The sequence below is a fragment of the Lepeophtheirus salmonis genome, chromosome 1, assembly GCF_016086655.4.
Source record: "Lepeophtheirus salmonis chromosome 1, UVic_Lsal_1.4, whole genome shotgun sequence".
Taxonomy (NCBI): Eukaryota; Metazoa; Arthropoda; class Copepoda; order Siphonostomatoida; family Caligidae; genus Lepeophtheirus; species Lepeophtheirus salmonis.
In genome coordinates, this window is record NC_052131.2 from 5693371 (window position 1) to 5717764 (window position 24394).

Consider the following 24394-nt stretch of genomic DNA (forward strand, 5'->3'; position numbering starts at 1 on the left):
AACAAGAAATTGTATTCCTGTCTTTCTGGAAGCAGAGCCTAAGTATAATATAACTTAAAGCTTTATTTAGTTATAAAAAGAATACATTATGAAATAGCCATTTTGTATCAAGTGAGACAAAGGCGTCAACAGCTAACAACAAAATACAAAGGGTATTTTTGTGATATTGTAAAAAATACTTTTTTGAAATGTTTATTGTAATAAAGTAATTAGTTACCATAATTATATCAATTTAAAGATGTCAATAGTATTTTTAAAGATATCATTTTTTGAAGTATATTAATATATATATTACAATTTTTAAATTCAAATGTCTTATTATTTTTTTTTAGTCTTTCCAAATATTAAGGATGGATTTGGGAGATGATTCGGACAATAACATTGTCCAACAGCAAAAATGGAACGCAAACAGTATATGCTCAATTTAATAAAATTTGATCCCCTGATTCCAAATATGGCCTTATTTTTTCCCTCCTAGCCTTCAGAATAAGGACATACATTTTTTGTTATTTTATGCTATTTTTAAGGTTCAAAACTGTTTTAAGCCCTCGGTGTTGAAGATAGGGATAAATTAGGTTAATATATTTTAGAACCGAATGTTAAAAAATTCTAAGCCCATTTTTAAAATGTCTGTATCATACTTACAACTCAAGTTATCTTATTTAAAATGGAAAATAGGTCCTTTTTATTCATAGGTTCAAGACGAAAAAGAGAGAGAGCAAGAAAAGAGATAGAAACAAAGAGAGAGAAAAAGAAAAAGGATTTGCTCGGACGACTCCCTTCAATGTTCGTCTTTTGGAATCACTCACTCACTACGGCTATGCAACGAGTCATCTTGTGTCCATGGAGCTTGAAATAATTTATTTATACAGGTTGTGACATGAGTCTTAATGTTATAATAAATTGTAAAATATATCTTTTCTTTTCTCCTTTTTCTCTCTTTGTTTCTATGTCTTTTCTTCTTCTCTCTCTCTCTTTGTTTCTATCTCTTCTAGCTGGGGCATACGAATATATATGAACTTTTATTATGAGATCAATTCAAAAAGGAGTTTTATTCTCAAAATATTGTCGTGGCCTTATCTCAAATTGACAACAATATAGAGCACTTTTGGGGAGTCACTTTTAAAAAAGTTAAAGTTCATACTTTCAGCTATCCAATGATATACTTTTAAACTTTTTGAACCTATTTGTCTTGAAGCTATGATTGTCTGTATAAAAAGCGTATATTTTCCACTTAAAACAAAGAAAACTTGAGTTATAAGTAAATGAAGATATTTTAAAAATGGTTTCAGAATTTTTGAAGGTTCAGCTTAAAAATATATCAAAATCATTTATCCTTATCTTCAACACCGAGGGTTTAAAACACTTTTGAATCATAAAAATAGCCAACAATGTATGACCTTTTTCTCAAGGCCATGAGGCTCTGAGAGAAAAATTAAGGCCATATTTGGAATCAGGGGATTAAGTCCTATTAAATTGTGCATATGTTGTTCTTGTGCATAAAAAACGTGTGATTTTGTTGGATAGTGTAATTCAATTTAAAAATCAACAATTTTATGTCTGCAATACATTTTGAAATAAAATTTCTAAACGTGAATAAATAGTTTGATGCAGGAGATGAATCGAAGACACAATCATTAATAGATTGAAAGACATATTTATTTTCCTTAAAAACGATATTTTTAACAACGGCTTTTTAAATTATACAATAAAATTGTTGAATCTTATATAGTGAAATACTTGATTTTCGATTGTTTTGATCATCTATCTTTTTTCTCTCGTCGTCTGTCGCGACGTCAAATAATTTTACTTCCTATTAGTCCGTATTATAACTATATTTATTTTATGTTTATGTACAGTCCTCATACCGAGTGGTTCATTGAAATCTGAACCCTTACTAACTTGATTATTAATTAAAGTTGAGTGATGGATATTAATTTATATTTCTCTATATTAAAGCTAACCAATTAATTACAAAACAAGACAAAATTGAGCTCTCCAGCTTACGTACAATTCGAGAAAATAACACTTGAACAAGAATGACGAGTTTTCGTTCCTGCTTTCCAAGCAGTTGGGTGTCTTGAGGACAGCTATCTATACTGTCAGTAAGTCCGAAACGTTGGAGAGGAAGCAAGGCTCTGTCAAAAAGACCAAGCTGGACCCGGAGGTGTTAAATAAAACAGCACACGCCAAAGGGCCTCAAGTTTATGAGGCCCTATGCAAGATATTTCGAAGATTCACCCAAGACTGTCCAAGAGAGCCGTAAGAAAATGTGGATGTAAAGAGCCTTTTGAGGGCGGATAGGCCCCCTATTGGCATACACTCTACAGCACTGATGCCACCACCTTCGACTACTTGTTGACGGGAAGGCCTGCATTGATACGTCATTATAGAGGACTACATCCTCAGCTGGTAGTAGGGATTCTGCCTCCATCTGGAAGTCATTATTGCCGCTAAGGGTGCCTACATTAATGATTAAAAGATGGCTGATACATTTCTATTTATAGTAATAATTTTGTATGGTTAGTTTATAAATTATATCTTTTTGAATTTTAAAATTCAAAGTAATTAGATTTGAATTAACCACTCAGTATTAAATAATTAAAAGAAGGATATTAATCAAAAGGAACAAATGTTTATCAAAAAGTTAACTGAATTAACTCAACCTTGATTAAAATTGGCAAAATATACGAATAATTCCTAACACAGAGCATTTTTAAGATAAATAAAGGATTGCATATTATCAGACTGAATATGCATTCTGAAACATATTGGTTAAGAGCTGTATAATATCACAGTTTACTAACAGAAGGTTAACAAAAGTAATGAGGGGTTGCTCCTATTTCTACATTATTTCAGTAGTTAGGTATTATTTTTTCCCATAACAAACTATTCAACGAGGAAATAATAACTATACAAAGAAAAATACTCATCCATTACCCATAAAAAAAACTGTGTTCGTACATAATAAATAAGTTTAGATAATTCTTCATATATATCATTATTTAGAATGGTTTATTTAGAATTATTTAGGTTATTTAGAAAACTCTCTCGTTTTCTAAATAACCTAAATGTGGCTTACCACATCTATAATACTTGTACATGTATACGCGTACAGACAATTTAATTCTAAAAAAAGTTCATTTATAATCTTTAAATTAATTTTTTGTGAGTACCTACAAATTTTTTCTGCACAAAATTTTGAATAATTAAATTTTTTGAAGTATGATTTTTTTCTTCAAATAAATTCAAAAATTCTATTCACAGAAAATTAATTATTTTTGGAAAAAAATTTCAATATTGAAATTTTTGGATAAAATTTGAAAGAGTAAAATTTATGAGTAGTTTTAAATTTTTATAATTTTTTTTTCAAAAAAATTTACTATTAAAAAATAAAAAATTTAAAATTTTTAACACACAAAATTAATTTTTCAAATTTCATCCGAAAATTTCAATATTTACATTTTTTTTATGAAATTTTTTTCCAAAATTTTTTTTTTTTTGTGAATAGGGTTTTTGAATTGATTTGAAGAAAAAAATTAAAAAAACCAATCGCATATTTTTAATTGAATATTAAAGTTTCATATTCTCACAAAACTGAAATAGCAACATAAGAAAAAGGGATATGATTGGCATAAAACGCAAAGATAGAGAGGGCTACTTAAAGCTACATTACCATGACTACTACCCTTGAACTCATAGTTGATTTATGCTCAAAGAATAGATTGATACCTATTGTTACATTATTTTTAATGGATGTATTTATGTACAGATTATTTATAGACTATTGTGAACCATTGAAATATAAAACAACAATAACAAAAAAACATGAGAGAAAAACTCTATCAATCAGTTTGTATAAAGAATTTAAATTTTACTTTTTTTCACAATATTTGCAACATAAATTTAAACAGTATTTATTTGTTCGCTTTACCTATTTGAAGTTTAAATTAAAAAGTATATTAACTTTTCTGATTTAGAATGGACTTTTTTCTCTCTCGATAGAATGAGACAAATAACTAGAGTTGTATTAAAAGTAATCTAGAATGAGTGAAAGATTGTTTCTATTTTCCAAAGCTGTGAAATGATCATGTGTGGATGTGCTCGTACAATATATGTCTGATAATTTTACCGAAGAACATTTTGCATATACTTCATATATAAATAAATTTGGTTTATGCGTCACTATTGTTTATTTTTGGTTGAAATTGAGATTCCTCATGAATTTTCTAAATCAAAGTATGTAATATTTATTAGTATAAAATGATTATTTTAGAGTTAGAATGGTATGTCCTGAATGTACGCATGATAGAATTGAGGATCGACATCAGAGAGATTCTAGTATGTTCTTGTTCTATGTGGAGTCGCATAAGTGCTTACTCACATTCTCCTTGTTGCTCTTCGCTAATCTAATCAAATGTATTGCAAACTAAGCTGCTCTACTCCTAGAAGGCTTGTCAGAGTTACCACGGTAACTAATTATCAGTTTCTTTTTTACCATATCTGCATGTCATATTTGATACAAATATATATGAAATTTGTGTAACTGTACTATATACAGGGAGCGGGGATTAAATTGTCGCCTACTTTAAACCTTGATAACTTGAAGACGACATTATCAAATAAAAAACCTGTTACTAAATAGGAAAGCTATTCTTGTCAGCTGACGATACGTAGTTCAGTTAGCATCATGCCGTCATCATATGAGGAGATAAAGAGCTATAAGTGGAACGAGGAACTTTCGAGGTCTGCCGTAGTCGTGGCATTGGTTAATAATGGAGGTGAAATCTCCAAATCAACGATTGCTTCAATCTTAGGAGTCAATTTATGGACTGTTCAGCGTATCCGTAAGAACCTAGAGGACACCTGGGATGTTGATGCCACCATAAAGAAGGCACACAAGGAGGAGGCGCCGACAGGAAGGTCAGGGACACCGACTTTGTCGACAAGGTGAAGAAGATGGTTGAGGATGCCCCTACCAGGGCCATGAAGGCCGGAGACTAGCCTTGGGTGTGGACTCAGCACTCTGTCATGTGTCCAAAATCTCCATGCAGTGGTTAACTGAGAACTGGTATGACGTCGTAACCAAGGATTTGTGGCCTCCTGACTCTCCCGACCTTAATCCTTTGGACTATTTTGTCTGGGGCTATATCTCTCGACATAGCCCCAGACATCCCCATAGCACCAAGGGCAGCTTGATGGACTCCATCAAGGAGGTATTCTTCAATATGGCCAATGAGATGGTCAGAAGAGCCTGCGGCCGGTTCAGAGGCCGTATTGAGGCCGTTATTGATGTCAACGGTGATTATATCGAATGAATGGCTACTCTATACCTATATGCTCGTCATAGTTTTGATTTTCAATAAAAAAGTTAAAATATGTATATTTTGTGTTGTTTTTTGTAGAAAAATATTTTGGCGACAATTTGATCCCCGCTCCCTTTATATGTACTGTGTGGCTCAAAATTAGAGTTCCATCCAAAAATTATATATATCTCACAGATTATGGTTTGTATTAAAATATGACGTACTAACACTTTTTAGCACTGTATTATTGTCCACCAATTGACAATCTCATTCATCGTGTTGGTCCTTGCTCTCAACAACTTGACAACCAATTCTCCTCACTAACCAGGGGTGTCCTAAAGGGGGCAGAAAGGATGTAGCCCTCCCTAAATGAAGGTTTTATTTTTGAAAAATTACTCTTTTGAAAGGAAAAAATAAAACAAGGGAGTTTTTTAAGGAATCTCTATTGTTTTTGCAAAGTCAAAGTGCCTACGATCAGTTAAAGAGTGAGGCCAAACTTGCTCAAAATTGTCTTTGCATCATTTTTGGCGCTACATTTACAGTATGGACTGGAGTAAAGGTGGATTGGACTAGAACATATGGGGATTCATTCTAATTCAGGATACTTGGTATCTTATTTAGGACCAGCCTACTGTAGTTCAGGCCAAATTGGGACAATTTATTAAATAAAAGTAATCCGATATATAATCATTAATGGTGTTACTGCTGAAAAGGTCTTTAAGCGTAGGTTGACATGATTTTTCCTTAGATTTTTCCAGTTCTTTTGTATTTTCTTTCTTGGCATGCCTCCATAGTTTGGGAGTATTATCCTTTTAGATATACATACTATTTTTGGACAATATTTTATTTTTAATTATTTTATTGATCCTGGTAGTCCCAACTTTTTTAAAAATATAGATATACTTATGAAAAGAGAATTTTTTATGATGTGGACTGTTTGCTCATATTTTAATCTCCAGCCATTTCCATAGAAATCCCTGAATTTTTAATATTATATGAAAAATTTTTATAGTTTGTGACGTTCAGGAGAGAATTAGAATTATTTAAATTCATTTTTCTGTAATTGAAAATTGAAAATACGGCTTTATCATTTTTTCTTCATATTTTTTCTTTCTTTCAGGAGGGTAGTAATGAATGTCATACATAAGTCATATGTGTAATTAGATGTAAGACTTACAAATAATCAATAACCTCGCCAAATAATTGTATAGAAATTATTTTATTTACGAAATAAATGTCGGGCTGAAAAGTTCGAACCACGTGCTTGTCGGGCTCGGCAAAATGAGGTTCGGAAAGTTGACTATCGGACTCGTTCTAGACCGAGTCCACTTCTCAGCTAGAGCCTTATCATACAGTCACAATCTTTTTGACTTGGCCAACTCAATCACTACACACAATACAAGTAAAAGCATTTATATATATGGGAGTTCAAGGGTGTCAGCAGGATTAAATTTGGCTGTTTTTAATATTTTGCCTTCGAAAGAAGTTCAACCTTTCTTTTTCAAAAGAAATCCTAATAAAATAGTGTTCCCATTATAATTAGAGCCCATCCCCTTTGGGTACGCCACTAGTGTTTAGCCCTGGGCGGCCCTGGATTTACGAATATACACAAAAAAATTAGTCAATTGACTGTGTTTATAGCCAAATGTCAAATAATGTCCTCTTCTTTTTTGTTTTTGTTTTTTCAGATCAGATTATCCATGAGCAAACAATATGTCTGATCAATATACAAAGGATGTCTTTAGCATCGTGATCTTTATCATAGCCATATGTGGAGTTGTTATCAATATATACTCAATCGGAATCCTCATTCACAAAAAACTCAACTCAATGTTCCATCAGCCCCTCAAGGTAATTATATATTGCGGGGGCGTCCACATGACTACATTGGTGACGGGGCTTGGTTTTTGAATTCTTTTCAAAGGTTCATAGGCATTCTCAAAAATTAATTTTTTAAGAAAAGAAATTAAAAAATCAATAACTGTTCTGAAAAAATTAATCTTTTTGGGAAATAAATTCTTATAGCTTTATTAATTCAATGCAAATTCAAAAATTCCCAAAAATTCATAGCTATTCACGAGAAATTAATTTTTAATCAAAAATTTGAAAAACCCGCAATAATTCATAAAAAATTTAATTTTTGCAAAAAAAAATATTGAAAAGTTAAATTTTTTGGAGAAAATTCGATAAATATAAACAGAAAATTAATTTTTTTGGAAAAAAAATTAGAAAAAAAGTCGATAATTGTTTGGGTTGAAACAACTCTATACCTTTTTACTTATCCTCCGGCAGACAAATTCCCTTTGGGATAAAATCCTTGGAAATTACTTATAAAACAAAGGCCCATAGACTAATAAATATTGCTGAGATGTCATAGATATTGTTACTAAGCTGTAATTTTATTTTTTACTTTCCTGGAGTCTTTCGAAATACAGATTTAATCTTTTTTTTTTAATTCAAAATAAGATTTTAATATTTTTTAAGAAATTGAAAAAATAAGGTTGTTAGGTTGCGTGATATTTTGTACAAATAATATACCGGGGAGGAAAAATTGTGTTCTTTAACTATTCGAAATTGGTAAATCATAATTAATTAATAAATTTAAAAAAAAACTTAATCGACAAAATTTAAAAAAATCTACATTTTTTTAAGCAATTAAAAAAAATTAAATAAAATGTATATTCAAAACTTGAGTTATGATATAATAAAGTCCAACATATTTCATTCCATTTTGTGGTCATAAAACACTTTTTTTGAAAACTTTAATCAAGATATTGTATTAAAAAAACTATTTTTTAAATGTTGCAATAATTTATTCAATAGGGCATGAACGTTGTTTAGTTGTATTAGTCTGTAAAGAAAGCGATGGAGAATATCACCATCTTGCTACAAAATTATACAATACCCTAAACGGAAATATTATTTGATATTTCATTACTCACGTCAAAATAGGGCACAGAATCTTAGTTCTACCCCAATAACTTTTTTTTAAGTAGCTCATATGGCAAACCGATAAAGTTTGAAGGGTTTAATGATCAGTTTCGGTGTCTAATCCTTAAGTAACAGTAATCAACGTGTGTTTTAGCCAGTGTAAGCACTCAGATCAGATTTTTTTGGGACGGTGTAACGCATATTAATATCTGTCTGTCTGTTGTCGACACCTAATAACTCTTTGTGAATTAGAAGAGAAAATGATTAGAAAATAAATTTTGAAACAAACAGATGCCTGGGTGTTAAGAGACATACTTATTGTGGCTGCGTCACAGTACATGGCTTATGACTTAAAATATCTAAGGAAGATACATCAACATTCGATTTAGCGCTGGATATTAATATATATGGTATTTTCCTGAAAACGATTAAATACATAAAAATTTTAAATTACATTATCTAGATATTTAATAGAAATAAAAACAGGCAAATCCTTGTAACTTAGTTTAAGATTTCTAATTTTTTTGGTTATTTTATGTTGTTTTATTTTTGTTTTTTTTGGTATTTTCTGTTAATTTTATTTTTTTAATGTTTATTTATTGTTTAGATCTTTAGTGTACTTTAGTAACTAATTGGTATTTGTCTTTCGGAACTAATTTTAAACAACAATTTGTATTTATATTTTTACTAAATGTAATTTCCAAATTTATTGTGTTTATATAATTTATTTGTTTTTATATTATTTATGGTAAAATAAATACCTTAAGAAAAATTGATTGCATGACAAAATTCTGAATAAGTATAACCCATCTATTTTTTAGTATTAAGATTTCAATCAATATTTTTTTTTCCATGACTTCTTTTATAAAAGTCTATTAATAGTATTATCTCAGTATATATTTATTCGGTTCAGTTCAGCTCAGTCTGAGGACCATTCACATCAGTATGGAGGTTTTTTTAATAAAAGTTATACAATATTAAAAGATAAACTTTGAAAAATATTAGGCTTAATATATACTCTTATCTTAAGATATGTATAATTATAAAGCCAAAAAAAGGTTTTTAGGATCTTAATTCAAACTTTAAACCTCAGTTATTACCTCTTTGAATTAGAGTACGCCCTAACTTTATCCCAAAACAAGTTAAAAATTGTTTTGTTATTAAATATTAAATTAATGGACATATACGCATGGCTTTAATGAAATGTATTAGTATTTACTTTGAGCTCTGAAAATTTTGAAAGAAGACACAAAAGCTAAAAAATACCTTCTTTTTTTTCATATTTGACTTGTACCTTTTTAAATGGATGTATAATCAAAATAAAAAAATATGAAATCCTCTTATTCTATTGTAGAAGAATATCATAACTAAAGAGGAGTAGAGAAATAACTAAGTATAACGCTTGGCAAAGGAAAAACACTTGATGCATGTGCTCTTTCTTGTTTTTTTGTTCATTATTTAATCAATCGTATGTATGTTTACATCTCTCTGCTAAGAATATTGAACGAACCTTTCTTAATTGGTCAATTGTAGCGTGGCATCACAAAAAATGTGTGTTTGGACCTCCGCTGAACCCTTACAACTGACTCGCCGAGCCCCCAGTGTTCGATAAAACCCAGGTGAAGAGCCACTGCTCTAAAGGAAGAATATTAGGTGTAAATTGATTTAAAAATGGATTATAACATAAATATTTATGATTTTAAAAATAATGATAATATTTTCCCCGCATTATTAATATTTGTATATTAAAGATTTTTCTCATTATCCCAGTAACTCACTTTCTTCCTTAAAAATTAAAAAACAGGCAAATGATATTAGCAAAGGTCTTAATTAGGTATACGTTATGTCTCACTTCTGCCTTCTCCTTGCACTCTTACAAAAAAAAAAAGACATATCTATAAAAGTATACGTATTTGCCTGGTACGTATTCGCCTTGTAACGTTTTTGCCATGAGACACTTTCGCCTTGTGACGGGTTTTCTTTGGAACGTTCTCACTTTAGGACATTTTCGCTTTGTACTGTTCTGCCTTGCGACATTTTTGCCTTGAGACTTTTTTTTCATGTCTATTTTCAAACGATACGAATAAGTATCATGAGTGCCTCATAGAAAACACTTTTATCGAAAGATAAGCTAAAAATCATCGATCATCTGTCAAAAAGAAAATCAAGTCAAACATTACTGGACTCGAAATATGCGGTTTCGAAATTATTTATTTAAATAAGTATCCAATGATTGTGGTGTTTTATTCACTTTGGTTATTATAAAATCCAGATTTGTTAAGCTTTTCATCAAACAATAACAGTTTACTTCATCCAAATTTGACTGAAACGATATATTTCATTTAAATTTCACAGATTAAACTTATACAAAGTAACAAAAAAAACTAAAGGGTTACTTTTCAAAATTTAAGGTTTTTTCGGGCACCAGCATCACCTTGTGTACATCATTCCCAATCTGCCTCAACGTTTACTTTTGTAAATATTAATATAAATCAGATTACGACCCCCTTTTCGATTTTTTTTTTGTATTTAATAGAGAAATAAAATAAGTCAAAGTTCCTGGGGAATATAACAGAAAATAGTATCAGCTGCTTTTCCATGTTTAAAACTCGACAGCATATCAGATAATAACTAACATATGGGTTGAATTGTCCTGGGCTTAACAATGACACTGCATTTTTTTTTTTTTTCATTCAAAATTTGTTAATTTTGAACTATTATTATTATTTTTATTATTCGCTTTATGAAATGGAGTCCCCAAAACACTTATCAACCATTAATTAGTCCAAACGGTATAATCCCCATCAAGAAGCAGTGTAGGATTAAATACAAAGTTATTATTGATCCATTGTTTTAGAAATAACAAAAGTAGTGACTTAGCAAAGTAACTCACAGATTAATGAACGTATTGACATGCAATTTTGACAAATATCCTTTGAAGGTTGTTACTAACTGAAAATGAGGTGATTTAAAAAAATAGCGCCATCTATGTGTGAAAGACAGGATGTTTTAGTCCATGTGTTATGTAGGCTTAAGGACAAAAAATACATGGATAAAGTTCCCACCAGAAAAAAAAAACCCCTACCAAAGATTTTCTGAGAACTAGATACATGTTTCATTATTTTGTGAAGTTACTTACTGATTAATTTGTACGTGAAGACATAAATAAGATACCATATCATTCATCATAGTAGAAATATTACAAGTTATTTTTATGGCAGTTTCATGAAAATATACACCTGGAATAAAGTGTTTCCAATTGACGTCACAACTTTGATGTCGTTCACTTTGTGAGCATCAACAACCAAGTTTTAAAACAATGAAACAACCCCTTTTCTCATTAACATAAAGGAAACTAGTGAACTATTTGATGTCAAAATGGGGCCATGAAATAGAAGGACTTAAACCTTACTATTTATAATTTTTTTTATTGCTCAATTGGCTAGTTTTACCCTCAAATGTACTAAAAATATGTTTTTACATCGTTATAAAATCTTATCACCATATAGTAAATAAAAGTTAACCATTAAAATGAAAATAATATTATAGTTTGATCTAATTATAGCTCTTTTCTTGAGTGATAATAGATCAAAAGAAAAAAAAAAGTTAAAATCAACCTATTCATTAAATTGATTAGCCAAAACAATATCGGAAAAGTGTAGAATAAAATAATATACCTAATTAACTCTTTAATACGGAACTGTTTTCTCTTTTCAAACTCCTTTCGTTTCTCGATATCTTCTCTCCTTGTTTGTTAACAGTTGAAATTTAGAAATTTCCTTTCTTTCTCTATGAGCTATTATTATTGCTAAACGATCGGTATAACCTATGATTTTTATCGTTATGAAAATGATTTACTTCTTAACTTAGTGTATCCTAACATTAACTAAACAGGGGACCATTTAGGGGGGGGGAGGAATTACTTACAAACGAATTGAAGACAATTATTGAATTTATGAATAAGCGCCAAATTCAAAAATGATCTTATTCATCTCATCAGAAATTATTTGGGTTATAGTAATTTTGGACTATTAGTCCATACTAATTTTTTACCCTTAAAGCAATCCCCAAATTAAAAGTAGGATGAATAAAACTCATGTAAAATTATTTTTTATGCTTAAAAAGGGTTTTTATGGATTTTATATCTAGTTCTGAACTCGATATATTTCCATTTTTAGCCTGAAAAATTATGAAATCGACACTCTTCTTTAGACCCTTATAACTTATTCAAAATAAATAGTGATGGGGAATATTATTGAAAAATATTCAGTCTATATTTTTGAAAAAAGGTTTGGTTAAAAAATATGTATCTTCAAGGATTTTTGTCCCATTTTGTAGTGATCTCATTTTGTATGGGGGTTTACTACCGAATAGTAAGCATTATTATAATTTTTTTCCCTCTTTAAATACCAATTTCCTGACGTCATACCCTGTAAAAGGAACAAAAGTTTTAATTTATTTTTTAAAGGCAGAAATGTTTGTATCAATTTATATTGACTTATTTTTATCTATATAGTTCTTTCATGTCGAAATATAGCACTAGATACGTGTTCATTTTATTCCTTCATCTCATGGCTATACAGATCTAATTTAATGAAACGTCATGATAGCTAAGTCTCTCTCCTTCTAAACATTCTTCAAATTGTCAGGGTTGCCATATTAATTTTTGGTTTTTTTTATTAACATAGCAGCAGGTTAAATTATTTTTCGTTTTTTTCCGTTTTGAAGATTTTTTGTTCCTATAGGATATTAACATTAGTACCGGAATTTCTTGTGTAATTTGATATCAGATAAAAGACAGATTTTACTTTAATAATATGGAAGATACTTACCCATGAAATCTTCCATACTTAGATATATTCATATGTGTTCTGTCCTCAATAATAAAAGAGTAATAACTGTAAATTTATTTTTTACATCAAAAATATTTATATGATTTACATCAGAGAGGACTATATGCAGAGCCCATTGTATACAAGTTGAATGTTATATGCACACACTTGCAGTATCTAATGAATAAAGCTGCATTGTTATTTCTTAGATCAAAATATGAACTTAAGATCAGCATCATGGATTACTCACTCTATTCATTTTGTTTTCTTGAATTTTAATTATATGACGTGCTGAGCTTCAGCTACTCACGCCTGTTGGTACGTCATGATTGCTTAGATCAAGTAGTTACACAGTTCTAAGATATTAGGAACACACTCAAAAATAAGTTGTGGACATAGATACAAATTCTCCTTTATTAAAATATATATTATTTAGAAAATAAATAGTGAAATTTGCAAAAAGAAAAAAATGAAACAAAAATCTAATATAAGATTTTTTATTTTTATTTTACCTATTATATAAAGCACTTTGAGAAATAATATGGAAAAATATTTGTTTTTGTATAAAACCTTTTTATTTTACTGGAGATTTTTATGATTACACATATTTGGTAGGAAACTGGTTTCAAGGTAACTTAATAAATAGTAATTTATTTTTCAAGCGCTGGCATTTTTTTTTTTTTTATAATTTGCTAGTGAAATATATTATTCTACAAAAACATTTTGTTGTGTAATTCTTACCAATATACTAGAAAAACTACATATATCACGATTGTTCAACACAAGGATGAAGGTAAATTGAACTTATTCATCCCCCTTGCGTTAAGTATGACGTATGGAGTGATTTGAAAAAATCATGATAAAGATATTTTGTCTCTTACTCTAAGTCTCTTGGGTACAGCCGAGCATAAAAGCTGTAAATAAACCATGATAAAAGTCAATGTAACAAAATTGATGTTTGCAAGAGTTTTAATTCATTAGCACTGACGATAATTTAAAAAAACAGAACAAAAAAACTGTTATAACTACAAATATATAATATAAAATTGATATATATATTTTTTTTTTTGTTATTACATTACCAACTATCAGAACAACATTTTTTTTTTTTTTTACTGTTTGTAAGTTGAGCAGGAACAGACATGTGACAGGAAAAGAGAAAATTCAGTCATGTAAATGCAATGAATTTTTTTGCTGGCTCGTTAATTGGTAGTTTAAACAAAGAATTTTATTTTCCTTAGCAGTTGTCATTGTTATTTAATTCCTGAGTAGTGAACATCCTTTCCTACATATATACAAGCCCTGTTTGAACATTTGTGTGTGCTCATAAAAGACGGAGCCGCGTAACCCTGACGATTTGTTGCAGAGTTATAATTGTAAAACCTTGTTGGACTCAGAGTAGGATTGGGGGTCGACATTGGAGTAATTCTTGCAAATGTTCCTGTTCATATCCTTTTCTCCTTCCTACCTTGTAACAGCTGATTGTAGTTAGTCTAATGAAACGCCAAGAGTATCATTCCTTCTCTCCTCCAAAACATTCTTCAAAATCGTTTGCAGAATTTACCTTGTTAGTTCAGTTACAAGGGAGAATTCATGGATGCTCTGTAGTTAATTATGGAGTAATAGTATAGTCTACTCTCCTAAAGGACATACAAATATGAGTCGAGGTATCGACTGATACCTCTCCGTATCGCTACTTTATTTTAAAGCTTTAATGGTTGCTAGCCTATATATATGTTTATAATAGTAGGGGGGTCTGCAGGATTGTATTTTTTTTTGGGGGGGGGCATTTTTTTCCAAAAAATACAAAAATTAAAACCTTTTGAAAAAAGTCCAAAAATCCATAGTTATTCACAGATAATTAAGTCCTTGATTATTTTAAATTGATTTTATATGTCAAAATACTTTTTTTATTTCAGCTCATGGCAGTGTATGATCTCATCGTTGTGATTGGTTGTAGTTTTCTCTACTGTCTCCCTAATCTCTGGTCCTACTATACGTATTCTATATACCCCATAATTCTCCCCTGGCTTCTTCCCATAGTACAAATCGCTATGATGAGCAGTGTTTACTGTACTATTGTTATGAGCTTTGAGCGCTATATTCGGATATGTCATCTTTGTCAAATGAGGGATTCTTCATATATCACGCAGGAAAACTTTCGGTATGTTTCTCACTCTGTCGGCACTTAAAGGGACTAAAAAGGAAAGAGAAGACCAGATGCTTAAAAGAAAAAGTTAAAAAAAACTATGTATATGAATTAATTTCAGGATTCACGTAACCTTGAATAAAAATATAGATTATAAATACCCTTCGTAGATGATGATTAGGGTTATGTATTTTTGTTTTAAAATAACTTTTATAATTATTTAGAGCATATTTATGACTAAGATACTATGAACTATGGTTGTAATTAATAGCTAATGTTTCTAGTTAATTCTAAAGAAAAATACATAATCTCGTCCGAAACGTTGACTTCCCTTAAATTACATTATGTGAATACTAGTAAAAAGGCATGATATAAACAATGAACTGGGCAAAAGAAGTTTATTGCATATCTACAAATTTTAGAAGAATCAGAATTGAAGATAAGAAAAAAACATTCTTAGTTGATATACATGACTCTTCTTTCCCTTGTAGGCTCTTTATTGGCACCTACCTAATATATAGGCCTTATAGGCTTACTATAATTAGCTTACACATATGTGAAAAATATTAAAATGTTTAGGTATTGTCCCTTAGAAATTTATGTAAGATTTTCGAAAATGTTTATCTTTGATTTACCTACAGAGTGGGATCCCAAGACTTGCAGTAGCATTTAATTACATTTCAGTAATTACTTATTTTTCATTAAGAGGTTTTATTAGTCTACCAAATGGCAGTTGAAGCTAAAATAAACAAGATTTGTTTTTAACTTATGTCTCTCAGAGCAACAGCAAAAAAGCAATGCGTGAGAGTTCAATGTAAGTGCCTAGAAGACTCCAGAGACCGTTGGCATCTCTGTCCGGACAGTCTTTAACATCAACAAGTCCATTAAGGATGATAATGATGTTGAAAGCCACCATACAGTCAAGAAGAACCCAAGCTTCTGCATTAATGTGCATTAATGCTTCCATGTGCCCCTCCTCGAGCACTAACTCCAACCCCCTGGACTCAGCTGTTTGGCGGGACTTAGGGAGAATTGTACTCCGTATCGCTCATTCAAATTCCTGTGTCTTGAGACTGTTATAGCTGTAAAAGAGGACACATTGAGTAAAAAATTAGCTGAATAAAGTATTTAAACTATTTAACAAATAGGTTTTGCATTGTCTTTATTTGATTCCAACATAATCACGTTTTTTCTAATGACTTACGAGGTTGAAGGAAGTCTATGTATTGGCCTCTGTTTGTTTGTTAGTAACCAGTATTACGGTAAAAGTTACTTATTGATTTTGATTAAACTTGTTACGAAGACTATATATGTACAAAGTAAGAGGCCATTAAACTTTGAGAGGTACAAGACATAGTTAAAACAAAACATAGAAAAAATGAATAATTGACAATAACTTTGGAAAAAATTGAGTTACATAACTCAATTAGATTTTAAACGTAGGTTTCGCACTCTACCGAGTAATTATTCTATTTTAGTCATGCTACTTCAAGTTTTGGATCCCTCTTTATATTCTAGTAATAGGGTTCTATATAGACGGGGACAATAATTCCTGCTTAAGCCCATGTACAGAAGCTTGGCACCCTAAATGAAGCTGTGTTCTCAAAACCCCTTGAAATTTTTTGAAAAACTATATTTTGAGCTTCTTGTATATAAATATTATTTTTGTAAATCATTTATTTTAGAAAAAAAACTCAGAAAAATCCCATGCTAGCGCATACATCATCAACAAAATAACATATTTATGTAATGTTTTACTTCGAAAAGCTTACATACATATATTTATGTTCTGTAGTTATGAATTAAAGAAAGAAAGCTAAATACGTCGGATGACCGGAAATAGCTCAAACAGTCTCTTTTTTTTTTCGAACACCAATTGTGCTAAAAAATAATTAGTTTTCTATTTATTTGCTATAATACATACACTTCACATTAAGCCTTGTTTCAACCAGAACAGAGTGCTCAAGAAATAATTGACAGTTAATTTATCCTATCTATAATAATAATCAGTGATATAAAACATAATTATATCTTAATCTACTTTAATACCTGGAAATTTAGTCATTCAACAGTATTGAAAGTATATTAATTAATTGATAAAAATAATTTATTTATTATATTTCTTTTGGACTTCCTTTCTTTCTTGATTGGAAAATTCAAATGTAATTTGTAAAAAAAAAGACAAGATTTTAATAAGGAATACAGGAGGCGTCCGCAGGATATTATATATGTAGATTGTTTCTTAAAACCACTATTACTTACAAAATATTAAATTTTTTCAAAAAACATTTCAAAAATCTACAGCTATTCTCAAAAAATGTCAAAAATTTAATTTTTTGCTCTACTGGATAACTTGCCTGCTTTACTTTTTATAAGAAAAAAAATCTTTCTAAAAAAAGTTTTACTCCTACTTTAGAGTAAAACATTCTCATCCTAATCAAGAAAAAATCTAGTAAAAAGCCAAAATTCCTTAATTTGGGGGGGGGGGCTACATCCTCTACATCCCACGCCCTGTTTACGCCCCTGCTATACATATGTTCAAACAATAGCAAATATATGTTTTGTCCAATTTTGGTGGGTTTGAGTTATACAATCTCGGAGTGATAGAGCAAAAAGTTTTGTATAAAATCAATTTATCTCCTCTCCTGCTTTAATTTTTATCAATGCTGGGGCCTCACAAGTATGCCTATTATGATTAGTGATGGTTTGGTCCTTATTTATTCGGTCTGATCCAGTCAAAGTACTTTTCTTATCGATCCTTAGGACTGTCAGTTCTTAGAAACGGTCCTTAGCTGTCAGTCCTCGGGATTTTCCCTGGATATGTTTATGGTTTACTAAGAAAAGTTAGATCAAGAGCATTCCAAATATCTTGCAAATAATATTCTTGTTTTCATCATAACGCGATATATTACGAATATTTTATATTTTTACTTAGTTATATATTATATTTTGACATACCTATAACAAGAGTTGGATCGATCTAAAAAAACAACTAAAAAGACTGTAGTTCTATGAGTCCAGTCCTAATAATATTTGTCAGTCCAAGGACCGGTCCTTATCAGTCTTTTAAGTACAACGGTTAAAATGAAGTACATAGTTATGGAATCATTTCTGCTGTTTAACATAACCTCTTTCGAAAAGATAAGATACCTGAATTGAAAGGTGGACGTCTGTGTCCTATTATTATAGGTGCATTATTTTCTTTGTGTTTATATTGTTCATTCCTAGCTATGAGTGAAGAGCTATAATGATAGCTAAGACCGTTGAAAGGAAAATCGGATAAGATCGATAAACAAACAGGGAAAAAAGTTTAATTTTGATATTAGTCCTATGACCGATCCAACTCTACAGATAACAGAATAATTCAAAAAAGGGAAAACCACTCTCACTGACGTCAAGAGAGATTGATTTTAACTTCTTCAGTCTAAGTGGAATTAGAATTGACTGCGATACTCTATCCTCAATAATGACCAATACAAGACTAATTAGGATATAGGTATTCTATCAAATCAACTTTGATAGTAAAAAACAGGAAACGTGACGTTACAGAATCAATACTATTTCTATTTTAATTAATATCATAACGGCATAAAGAACTAAACATTTGTCGTAACAAATAATCAATTTGAACAAAAACTTTTTTTTAATTTTACGTATTTTTTACATTTTGATAGTTTTTATTTATTATCCGTGATCATCATGCCAGTGGTTTTCTATATACCAAAGTTTTTCGAGATTCGCGCTAAGCCAGTCACGGTGTCCTATCCGATTCCAATTAGTTGTAGTAATTATGTAAGATATATGAAGACTGGGATGGATGAAGGCGTCTCTAAGCAGAGTTTAACAAATGATGAAAATCTGGAAGTGATCTCTAAATTATGGAAGTTTCCTCCAAATTGCACTAAATTTAATTTTAGGTAAGTATTTTAGCATATATACAATATTTATACTAGAGTTGGGCCTCGGTCCGAGACCGTAGTATTTGTTATTGAACCATTCTTAATTAAAGACTTTGACCTGAACGGATCGTAGATAAAAATTCAGACTAGATTAGCCCCTAAGAAAAATTTCTATAGATCGATTCTCCACGCCAAATTGATATTTTGAAGAAAAAAAAACATATTGTAGCTAACCTTTGATATTTGTCTTGTTGCCACCTGTTAATTATTATGAAGATATTAATTATTATATACAATATCAAAATCAATGACTGAGAATGAGATGACATAAATTATAAACAAAGGCCCTTGATTTAAATAAAAATAGATAGCATATATCATACCCTTTTTGAGTTTATAATACGTTAAGTCAGTTGATCTAAATCATACAAGAGTCAACTCATGAAAACAACTGATAGAAAAATGCATTGTATTTTTATTTATTTAAAAAGCCTGATGGTATAACTGAGATAAGAAAAAAAATTGGGACACAAAATGAGACCGGTTCGATAACGATTTAGCTTCGATTTATGATCTAACATTTATGGCTAGAAAAAGTTCCTTAACACCAAATCGGGGTAAAAATCAATCTGAAAAACAGCTTCAACATTAATAAATAGATGTTCACTGTTTAGGCAGTAATAATCAAACATGATAGTAATACAATACATCGAAAAAAAATAGAAAATTTACTTTTTTACCCTTAAGGAAAGCAGCTTAGCTGTAGTGACGTTTCATACGATTAGCTGTGAGCAGCTATGAGATGAATGAAATAAAATTCTGTATCTCTAAATGATATAAGCATTATTCAAATGTCTATCCTCAACTACACAAAAAAGTCCAACAAAAACTTAAATGTTATAACTTTTCAGCGTTATTCTCCCTCCGTCATTCGTGGGTAAACACGATGTTAGTTACACTTTACTGTTTATACGCATATGTTATCTCCTCAAGAATGAAAGAAATGGTAAAATAAAATAAAAACATATATAAAGTTAGCTACTACAAAAACCAGGCTTTTAACCATTACGGTATTATTTTCATCTACAGTGATGATATAACCGTAGGTTAAATAAGTATTATTCAACTAATGCTGCATCTTCTTGAATTGCATTTCTATTAATGTATTTTTCTTTAAACTGTTTTCTTTCATTTTCATAAGTTGACTCTTGTATGATTTAGACCATAAATTTCGTGTTTCCAAATTCATGTTTAAACTGACTGCGTACTTAAATAACATTTTGGTATTTTATTAATTTATATAAATCAAGTACTTCAATTCAATGTATGCGCATAAAATATCCATAAATAGATATATATATATTTCATTATATGATAATGTCTAAATAATATATCCACACCCATAATAATTAATAGTTGGCAATAAGAAATATAGAATAGGCTAGCTAACATATGTTTGTTTTTTTCGACAAAAAAATAAGCTTGACATGAGTAAAATATATAAAAAGTAAGATATTTAATACAAAAGTCTAACCGATGTCTTATTTTGTAGTTTAGATTATGTTTTATATTCTAAAAATAATGCTCCAAATAGATTATATGAAACAAGGACGAAATTAAAAGAATTTTTTTCATATATTTTTTAAGTATGAAATGAATTACTAGATTATTCATTAATTTTAGAAAAGAAAACATGAAAAATATGAAATAAAGTTATACTTGCTTCTAAGTCGTAAGTACAAAATTTGGAGTCGCTAGCTCTTTGAAGGGGGGACAACACCCTTGGCTAACATAATATATCAAAATTCCGATCTTGAACGTTGGAACGCCCGTGTCTACAGGGTTAATATTGGTTATTATTTTCAATTTTTGAAGAGTAAAATTAAAAAAAAAGATTTTGTGAGGACATTTATTTTACATAACCATCTGAAAACAGTACTTGGCGCACCTTTTATTTAATAAGTGAGCCCTCAGCTCTAATAATTGCCTCAATACGATGCATAAAATTCCTTGCAGACCTTGACCATGTAGTCAGACTGTAACGTGTTCCACTCCTTCTTGATGGAAACCTCATGAGTCTGGACCATCTTGTGAGGAGTAGCACATACCCTCTCCGCCAGACGTGACTAGGTAGAGTAGTCAAAAGGGTTGGCGTCTAGAAAGGAGGGCAGCCACATGTTGAGGTTCCAAAAGTGAGCCTTTTTCTTAAAGGCGGGATGATACAGAGCTCCGTCTTGAGTGAAAACAAAGTTGTCCCGAATTTTTCTCTGGCCCAAAGTAACGCTTTCTTATCCAGAAGTTTAATAGAAGCATCTGCATTGAGCAGCTCCTTGCTCCACAAAAATGGGAGAGCAGACATCGTCTGTGGCAGTTACAACGTCCAAGGCCATGGGGCCGGTGAATAAATGCCTTGCACGGTAAAGAGTGGTAATGCTGTAACTGAGCTCCTTGGATATGGCCATAGGAGACATGCCGGGTGAGATCACTTTCAAAGATTTCACAGCTTTGTTACTCCATTTCACATGTTCTTGGTTTTTTCTGTTTTTAATTGAATCAAAACTTTAGAAAAGGAACTTTAAGTTACAAAATCTATCTTTCACTGTTTTTGAAAATAATCAACTAATAAATTTATCATTTATTAAAATTTAAATTAAGTGTACCACTAGATAAAATAAACCCAGTATATATTTAATATAATCACTTTATTTTTATGACCAAATAAGTAATGAATACTAGTCAATTAAATTCAATATGTAGCATATCTATAATTACGTTCATCCCTTTGTCTCTAAATTATTAATTAAGTATTATAATAAATTGATTTCATTATATTTAATTTAGGATCTTTTACTGAGGAATATTACATTGTTTTTTTATTATTAAATACTCCATTAAAATAGACCGTTATTATAAAACAAACGTTTTTATCTTCTAATATGTAAGGCTTTTTCTTTTATTTAACCCATAACAGAGATTTATTAAAAAAATATTAACTTCCATAGAAGATCTTACACTTTATTTGTTTGTGTATTGTTAAATACATTTTTTTTATGAATTGTAATCAAGAAATGTTGAAGAATCATTGATTTTTCAAAAAACTGCAATTTTTATTTATTTAATGACATTAACATTGATTTTCATATTTTTACGTAGAAACATGGCTCTAAATTTTAGTTATACTCTAAAATCTTTAAAAAAAAAAATAGAATCTAAAGCACTAATCTACATCTGTTAACGGGTTTAATGGTCATTTTGGTTTTCTACAGTTTAGATACCAAAACAAATGTGGATTTTAGGTGTTGGGTAAAAATGTTGTTATATAGAGTAAATTAGTTTTCTATTAAGTGATATTACCCAACACTGCCTCCCTTATAATTATCTAAAGGAAACAAATTTTGGTTGCATATACTATTACTTAAATAGTAGAAATATACGTATAATTTCAATGAATAATAAAGTTTATTATCTTTTTCTACTGTATAGCATGGATCCATTCTCAAACGAGTCCATGATTCGCAATATAACTGGATATTCTACTCAACTCCGTCTGGAAGCAACTCCTATGAGAGAGAACGTTCTCTATTATCGTATTTACTTCATTGGCTTAAACACTATTTTCGCATCCATTCTTCCTCTTGCCTCCCTTCTCTTTCTCAACGTATCCACAGTGAAAGCTCTTCGAAAAATGAGTCGACAAGAGGAATTACTCATTAACGACGTAGTCATTCAGGCTCCACCTCCAACAAAGTCCACAAATGAAGACACTGCATCCGTTTCTCCATGTCGGTTTGAGTTCTTAGAAGTGTTTTACAAAAAGAAAATTAGTTTAGGGATCGGTGGTCGTGGATCCACTACAGCTTATTCTCCGGGAGGACTTTGGATGGATCCTGCTAAAAGAAGTCAAGAGAATCGATTAACTCGAATATCTCTGGGAATTGTGTGGCTCTTTATATTTTGTCATGTTTGGAGACTCATTCCAACTATTTATGAGGGGATTGTTGGTGATGAAAAAGTGCAAAAGTGGCCTTCATGGCTGGAAATAATTAATCATCTTTCACATACTTTGATTGTTTTTAACTCCGCCGTTAACTTCTTAATTTATGCAACGTTTTGAGGAGCTTATTCACGGAGCTGATAAAGTATATCTCAAAGTCAAGGTGGAAGTTGGTATTAGGGGCACAAAACATCTTACCTAGAATCAGGAGATAAGCAGAGACGAAATAATTTAGTCTTTTTGGTTCTTTGGAAAATGTTGAAGTGATTTAATAATAAAAAACCCTAATATTTTGGGATGATATACAATATATGTATAATTAAAAGTCTTTAATTAGTACTCAAAATTAATGTCAATCAATACTTAATCCTACTTATTTCATTTCCAAATAAATATTATTTATAATCTCTCGCAAACAACACTACATAATATTATATAGTAAAATAAATCAGTTAGACTTTTATAAAAATTTGATCTTATTTTGGTGGCTAAGTACGGTAATGGTGGTTATAAAACGAAAAAGAGATTGTGACCAGGAAAAAGGATTTAAAGAATGTTCAACCATCTACAATTGTCTATACAATAATATTAAATTATTACTTGCATGATTTGGCTAAACTCACTCAATATAGTAATATCTGCGGGCAGCAAATACCTGACAAATATCATTAAAAGCCATTTTGCCCCTACAGGGATCAGTAATTAGATATTTAGATAAATTATTCCACTGACATAAGCATTTTGCCATATGTTCAGGTACAGAGATTCCAGACTTTGTTTATGTTACATTTATGTTTAAATTGTCGGCAAATCTCTTCTTCTTTGATAAAGTCACAACACCTTTTCAATACCTAAAAAAAAAAGATTTGAACCTTTCCTAAAACTATATGTATACTAAAGTGGTTTGATTTTCAACTTTTTTCCAATTTCGATTACAGCTAGTGTGGAAAAATTGTCATGTGGAATGAAAATTGCATATGCTTAATTTCCTTATCTTACAATATTATCTTGAGGTCGCAAAACTAATCAAATTATGAAGAAATAATTTACAAATTTTGAGATAGTTTATGTAAATTAATTAAGTTATTTTGCATTAGATAATTTTGGTAAGATTTTTTTAACCTATAAAGGTTTTTATCGAAAAATGTTCAATGAAATAAGAAAAAAGAAAAAAAATAATATCCGTTGATAGCATGCATCTTTTTTCACATTCAAGAAAAGAAATATACAAGTTTTATCATGTTATTAGCTCTTTTTGCTTGATAGGGTAGATTTAGACTAAT

The 24394-nt window shown here is 30.2% G+C and overlaps 1 protein-coding gene across 2 annotated transcripts; it reads left to right on the top strand.

Annotated features, from left to right (window-relative positions):
• Nucleotides 1-257: 257 nt before the first annotated feature.
• On the top strand, nt 258-23580 carry LOC121115114 (G-protein coupled receptor daf-37). 2 transcript variants are annotated; one of them, XM_071887467.1, is made up of 5 exons: nt 258-872; nt 6995-7157; nt 14989-15233; nt 18893-19135; nt 22601-23580. In XM_071887467.1, exons 2-5 carry the CDS (start codon nt 7020-7022, stop codon nt 23229-23231), a joined length of 1257 nt encoding a protein of 418 aa, XP_071743568.1. In that variant the 5' UTR covers nt 258-872; nt 6995-7019; the 3' UTR covers nt 23232-23580. The 2 variants fall into 2 exon arrangements, with proteins under 2 accessions (XP_071743568.1, XP_071743570.1); XM_071887469.1 differs by lacking the exons at nt 258-872; nt 18893-19135 and having other exon boundaries at nt 6513-7157.
• The last annotated feature ends 814 nt before the right edge of the window (nt 23581-24394 follow it).

Excerpts from the sequence above, each read along its gene's own strand:
- LOC121115114 (XM_071887467.1), top strand. The coding sequence starts at position 7,020 with ATGTCTGATCAATATACAAAGGATGTCTTTAGCATCGTGATCTTTATC. Across the intron at positions 7,158-14,988 it reads TGTTCCATCAGCCCCTCAAG|CTCATGGCAGTGTATGATCT; the intron begins GTAATTATATAT and ends TTTTTATTTCAG. Across the intron at positions 19,136-22,600 it reads TGCACTAAATTTAATTTTAG|CATGGATCCATTCTCAAACG; the intron begins GTAAGTATTTTA and ends TCTACTGTATAG.